The sequence below is a fragment of the Elaeis guineensis genome, chromosome 2 (genome assembly GCF_000442705.2).
Source record: "Elaeis guineensis isolate ETL-2024a chromosome 2, EG11, whole genome shotgun sequence".
Lineage (NCBI taxonomy): Eukaryota > Viridiplantae > Streptophyta > Magnoliopsida > Arecales > Arecaceae > Elaeis > Elaeis guineensis.
The window spans coordinates 97,766,775-97,773,700 of NC_025994.2; the positions used below are offsets into that span (position 1 = coordinate 97,766,775).

General features: G+C 40.6%; 1 protein-coding gene across 1 annotated transcript; it reads right to left on the reverse strand.

Moving 5' to 3' along the window:
- Positions 1 to 3,093: 3,093 nt before the first annotated feature.
- Positions 3,094 to 6,625, reverse strand: LOC105052869 (cysteine-rich receptor-like protein kinase 10). Its single transcript, XM_029266849.2, is given in 7 exon segments — positions 3,094 to 3,624; positions 3,757 to 3,907; positions 4,113 to 4,350; positions 4,762 to 4,972; positions 5,093 to 5,211; positions 5,318 to 5,422; positions 5,709 to 6,625. Coding segments are annotated over 7 exon segments (1,992 nt in total). The 5' UTR covers positions 6,550 to 6,625; the 3' UTR covers positions 3,094 to 3,297.
- Between the last annotated feature and the right edge of the window lie 301 nt (positions 6,626 to 6,926).

Genomic DNA, 6,926 nt, shown 5'->3' on the forward strand with positions numbered 1-6,926 from the left:
CGTCGCAACTGCATTGCTTCCGAGCATCACTGTCTCTGAGAACAGCATCTCCTCCTGTCTGTTGACATGCTCCTTCTTCCCTTCACGCAGTAAAGCTAAGCTTTCAGCAAGTGCTTCCCATTATCAAAGAAATGCAACTTCTTTAATTGGAAAAGGTCTGACGAGGGCTTGGATTCCGCCGCGGCCAAAGACAATGCAAAATATCCGGGCTAATGAAGCGTATCCATAATGTTCCTCAAACGACCAATATGTCATACTAAAAGGGGTAAGAAAGGATACTTATTTAACAGCCCTAATCCAAATCTAAGAAAGATAAGAGGTTGGATTAACAACAGAAAAAATAAAATAAAACAAAGAAACTGGGGTGAACCATGTACATCGGTTTTCTCGAATAAAACCCTGGATAGCGAAGTGGCAGATTTCAAGAAAAACAAGAATCCCAGAAAGACGGGAAGGGGAAGAAAAAAAACAGAAGAGCAACAGAAGAGAAGAAGCAAAGGTTGGATCAAGAAGAGGTCGGAGAGACGAGGTCAGATGTTTCGCGTACCGTCGCCATCGGGCGTAGGACGCTGGAGATCGTAGATTCTAAAGGATACGAAAACAAGGGGAAATCTTGAGCTTAATCGTTCGAAGTCACGGTATGTTGCTTCCTTCCTCCTCCGGCTGTAGGATGTGGGAGCGAGTGAGACGCGACCAGGGTCTGATCAGGAATCTTCCTGCTTAAGCACCAAGCAGCCCTCAAAAGTCTTACCGGCGGCATCCTGTGGATCAAAGCGGTCATGGATCCAACGTCCGTTGATGAATGATGAGTTGCCATAACCTGATGCCAATTAGCTTCCCCATAAAGCCAAATGATGGCTGTTTGATGAATTAGAGCGGGCCATACCTTATTAAATAAGTATTTATTTATTGATATATTTATTTGTCGTTTATATGAACCAACATTCGGATTCATTAAAAGGGCGCACGAACATCTCATGTACGTGCATCCACGTGGACACATGATATAATTTAAAAGACTGGTTTGTCTTGGTTGGAGTCATGCTTATGAGTGAGATAATATATTTAATGGTCACCGCCGGAAACCCTGGGATGGAAAAGCAGCATGAGCGACTTAAGTTCATGGGCTTGGACCAAAAAAATAGAAAATGCTATATAACCTTATTCAATTGGTTTTTTTTTGATAAAACCCTCTATTCAATTGTTGATGTCAACCTCTGTCCGATGCTTTCTATTATACTCTCAAAATTTAAGACTCTCTCCTTGTCAGCTGAGACCAACCCAATGATCAAAAGAATACATAAATAAATAGATACATAGTCCGAAGTCTGAATTCGGGCCTAAAAAATAGATCTAAGGATTGGGCTGGCTTAGATTCAGACTCGACTAAATGACATGATACGTTGAGTTGAACTTAGCTTGAATCTGATTGAGCCCATTCTTTGAGCAAGTCTGCTCAAGGATGCTTAGAGTCAAGCAAATTTTGTATAGTATCACATAATATACTGTCTAAGAAAATTATGCAAATAAGAAAAAGTTATAACAAACGATCAGGAGCTTGCCCTGATTCTCATATCCTCCTATTTAGATTCTATATCTAATATACACGCACACAAAGATACCAGCAACAGACGCGTAATGCACATCAATAAGGAATTAACAAAAATTCAAAATATTGGGTTATAAGAACAATAAGTTGTTTGAACTTGGCTGAGTTAAGATTGACCTCAGTTGTTTGAGCTCAGCTTATGTAAAATCTAAGTGAAGCTTTTATCGGAACGAGCCGAGTTTCCCTATTGCTGCTATTGCTGGCTCGTTCAAGCTCGACTCATTTATGAGCCAAGCTCTATAACTTGTTTGAGTCAGTTTATTTTCTAAGATAAGTCAAGCCAATCCTAAGATGCTTCTGAGCATCATAGAACGTTTGCTGTTCTACAAGCAAAAGAAGGTCATCAACATGGACTCTATATTTTTCGTAGCATGTCATAATGCTGAAATATTATAAAACAAAAAAAATCTCTTCAAGCTCAACCCAAATATTGGCCTCCATATTGTGAGCACTAGGTACAATTAGACCGTGATAACACACCATGCTGCCCTTTATATTTCACGGAGTCTTGATTGCGTGCTCTCCACCATACATATGCTCTGAGATTTGTCCTGATTCACTTGCACCTGGTGCATGCAATAAATTCTCCAAATATTGAATCTTTGAGTCAAGCTCTATTTGCTATGAATTGGTCTGAGTTTAGGATCTACATAAGTGAAAATTTGTGAGACCTGAAAGATCTATACCTTGGGTATAAATTAAATTATTAATATATTTTCGGTGCTAAACAAATTCACATTTGAAAAAGATAGCATGCACGTGCAGAGAAAGAAGAACGTTTTCCTCATACATTTCTCTCAAAGCTCTCGGCAGTACATAGATGCTCATTAACATTTAAATTTGGTCTGAATATGATTTCAAATATACCTTTTTTCACCAATGTGTTAACAACTCGAATGGTGTCAAAATCTAATTATGTTTTATAAAATGACATATATATCTTTGACCGTTAACCGGTCAAAACCAACTTTTCTTTCTGTGAACTGTATCAAATTAAATTTAGAAGGGGACAGCCAAGATAATAACGTCATAGAGGCGATGACCGGCTTCAGGTCTGCGGTGCCGGGGACACCAAGGCAGAAGTGAGTGATGAGGGGGTTCGCTGGAGGTGCAGGGTGCCTCCATGGTCTTCCATGTGGCCGCCACCAGTGGCCTTCTTCTATGGTTTCCTTCTTGGCTACATCCTTGTTGTTATAATGTGGTATAATATATATTTTTTGTCTTGCCGTTATAATAATTTAAAACTGCCATTGTATCAGACCAGGGAAAAAAAGATATGAGCCACTTATGTTAGCGGGCTTGGACAAAGTGAAAGATACTCTGGAGGTACGTAACGCAAGGTGTTTCCAACGCCCAATCATTAGTCTTCCAGGCAAAAACAAACAAACAAAAAAAAAAAAAGGAAAGCAGCAATGTAGAAAAGAAAAAATAAGAACAATCACACAGTCAAATATTGATAATAAGAGATAAATAGGTACTCAACATGAGCAATATATATGTCCTTTAAGTTCTCTATTTAATTGTTCAGATCATCCTCTGACTATTGCTTGATAATGTAGAGAAGAAAGAAAAAAGAAACGCAAGTTGCAGTGTAAAATACGTTCTCAGTTCAATCCATCATCAGCCTCCTTGGAAAAGCTTGCCCTTTTTCTTGTCAACGATCAAATATCCAAATTTCACGCAATTTCTTAACGGGGCTCCATTTCGGTGATTGATACGTTGCATACAGATAACGAGCCAGATGGAGTGGAATCAGTAGTTCTCAAGGCCACATCTGACTCAGAAGTTGTCCTACCTTGAACAAAGTATGCAGGTATTGAAGGAGTTGGAAGAGTCACAGAGTAATTGCTCAGCATGAGAACCACAGATGCCATGCAAGGTCTCTTCCTCATGTCTTCCTGAGCACAGAGTAATCCAATGTGAATGCATGTCAAAGCTTCTTGCCTATGGTACAATTCACCTAGGCTGTGATCAATTATTTCCAACGCCTTTCCTTTGCTCCAGTGCTCCCATGCCTATTTAACAAACAATCAACAAGATTAGTCATAATAAAAGAATAAGCTTGGAGAGACTACGGAATGCAATTTACAACCCCTATCTTTTGCTTCATGACTTGGTAATGACTAAAATTAAAAGGCAGTCCATACAAAGCTTAGGAGATTCGTAGAATCCCCTGATCCCTGGAAGTCGCTGATTCTTTGACCGGTCACAATTTCTAGAACTAAAACTCCGAAGCCAAATACATCTGATTTATTTGAAAAGTACCCATGCATTGCATACTCTGGTGCCATGTATCCACTGCACACCATCAAGCAATTGTCATTTGTTAGACCAACAGCAATGTTAAGTACTCTAAATCGAAATAAGGGAAAATAAACATGAAACAAAATTCTGTTACTTAAATAAATTATTATAATAGCAAGGGCTAACAACTTTTGGTATTTATTAGACAATGATCAAAATCTTGATTAATATAAGGAAATTAATGAGGCTTTTAGCATACTTTGTCCCAGCGATTTTACTAGTTCTTCCATGTTCTTTGTCAGACTCAGAGAGCTTTGCAAGACCAAAGTCTGAAATCTTAGGATTCATATGCTGATCTAACAAGATGTTGCTTGCTTTTAGATCCCGATGAACAATCTTGAGACGAGAATCTTCGTGAAGATAAAGAAGCCCTCTTGCAATTCCTTCAATAATTTTATAGCGCTTCCCCCAGTCTAGAAGTCCACGTTTGATGGGATCTGTATCATCCAGGTAAAATCTAGTCAAAGCACATAATAATGTTATAACGATCAAATCAAAGAGAAGAATGAGGATTTTGGCTAATTCAACATTGTCCTATAAAATGATGCCACAATATAACGAAATTATCAATTAGAAAAAAGAAAAAATCTCTTGAATTGTGTTTGCCCAGCACAAAGATCTATAGGACTTGTCCCATACAGTTTAATAAAATAGAGATCACAGCTACTTACAAGCATCCATTTACCGGTCGGTTCACAAGTCTGACGTGAAAGTTGGTGATTGATTCAATAGAAGGACTCACGAATAGAGCAATGACATAATAGATGATCTCTAATATTAGATAAGTAAATAAATAAACGCAAGATTTATATAGGATGAAAAAGAAAATGTATATATGTCGAAAATACCAAATAGAAATTTGTCAAGGCTTGTATTTGGAAGAAATTCATAGACGAGTAGCTTCTCTTTTTCTTCCAAACAACAACCCAACAGCCTCACGAGATTTCTGTGTTCAAGCTTAGCAACAAAAGTAATCTCATTTCTTAACTCTGGAAGACCTTGATGTGAACTTCTGGAAAGTCTTTTCACAGCTATTTCCTGGCCATCTGATAGTGCTCCCTGTTGCAAATACAACAGAATATGAGAAAGAGTTAGCGTTATATTTAAACTGAATGGAAGCTAGGTTCACGATATAAATTAGAAATAGGGTAGGTTACGGACATAAAGTCCATATTGTACCTTATAAACTGGACCAAATCCACCTTCTCCGAGTTTGTTTGCCTCAGAGAAGTTATCAGTGGCGACTTTAAGTGTGCTCAAATCAAAATATAGAGCTTCGATGTCTTTATTTTCCTCACCTTCAATAATATCAGGTAGCCATGGAACAGCATAAGAGCTTTCTAACAAAACAAAAAAGGCTTGCGTGAAGCCGTACAAATTAAACTTGACAAATGCAGTACTTACTGGATACTTTGAAAAATGTTCTCCTTCTCCATCAGCAGATGAAAATGGCTGCAAGGACCGCCAACGCAATAACCAACGAGATGACCATGGGCACGTTCTTTTTCCCTGATCCAAAACTCCAATATTTTACTTAAGTTCATCTTGTTAGGAATCTAAAAGCTAGCCCACGATTCATATAAGAAAAGCCATATTGTTACGTTATATTACTTTTCGAGCTTGGCTTAATCATAATATTTCTGAGCTCGTCTTGGTTGCCTTCGGACTTTGTATATTTTAATTGTTCCAATCGAGATTTAATTTGTATCGAGTCCAGCCCGGCCTATTCATGATTTCAAGGGCTGGCTGTAAATGCACGCTAATTGGGAAGAAAGAAAGCAAGCTTCGGCATTACCTGAGTCCTTTCCTCTAGGCGGCGGAGCGCCGGGATCCACCACCGGTGCTGGTGGAGGCGGCGGTGCAGCCCCGACAGATTGATTATAGAAAGAGAATGTCGCGTGCCTCATGAAGCAGTTGTAAGCCATCGTCACCGCTGCAATGCTCTGTGGGAAGTGAGTCGACATGATGTGCACCGACCAGTTCAGGCACCCGTAGCAGTCATCCTCCGACTGATCCCTCATGCACTGAACCAGTCCGTACAGCCTCTCGGAGCTCGTCACATTGACCTCTCCGGTGGCAAACATCTTCGCCGACCTGTATGACGCCCGATCGGCCAAGTTGGTCATCAGGTTTCCCAACAGCGAAGCGAAGCTCGGTTCCGAGGCATTCTGCGTCTCGTAGGAGACTCGTCTAAGTCTTTTCAAGGCAATCGTCTCGTTGTCTTGGGAAGAGGTGAAGTTGTTGCCGGAGTAGCGAAGGAAGCACGTTGGGTACCAAATGGCTCCTCTTCGACTCAACGGGCAGAGCTGGAGGGTGTCTTGGACGGCGGTGGAGAGGCAGGACCGGCATTCGTATTGGGAGACATCGCCGCGGCAGAGGGCAGAGCCGAAGACTTGGTTCGGGGGTCGGCCGTTGGACTGGGCGGAGAAGCCGGTGGGAATGGCGTCGGAGGAGAGGGAAGAGAGGAGGAGTTGGAGGTCGGATTTGTAGGTGCTGTGGGTGGTGAAGTTGGATGTGATGGAGCAATTGTACCAGTACATGGCGTTGCTGGCGGCTGAAGTGGCAGTGCGAAGGGTGGTGAAGAGGGATGAAAGAAAGAGGAGTTGGGGAAGACAGGGGAGGAGATAGGAAGCCATGGGGTTTGGCGTTTAGGATACTGGAGTCTAGCTACTGGTGCATGGTGGTTAATTTATAAGCTCTTGGATCGGAGTCTTTGCGTTGGGAGCCAGGGAGCCAGTGGTTCTGTGGAAATAAAAATGGAAGCCTCGACTTAAAGACCAAGTATGTCACGCCCCGAATCAAATATCCGGATCGAATACGTGATGGCTGTACATTCCTTAGAGCAAATCTTAAAAAATATGCAAAATCAAATTAAATCATTACAACCTTAACATCCATAACAATTAATTTCAATAATAATTCGTAAAATCTTGCATAATTACAATTTAAATTTCTTCAATTTCTGATCAGATACTATGACACTCTATTTATCCTTCTGCTCATCCGTAAATCC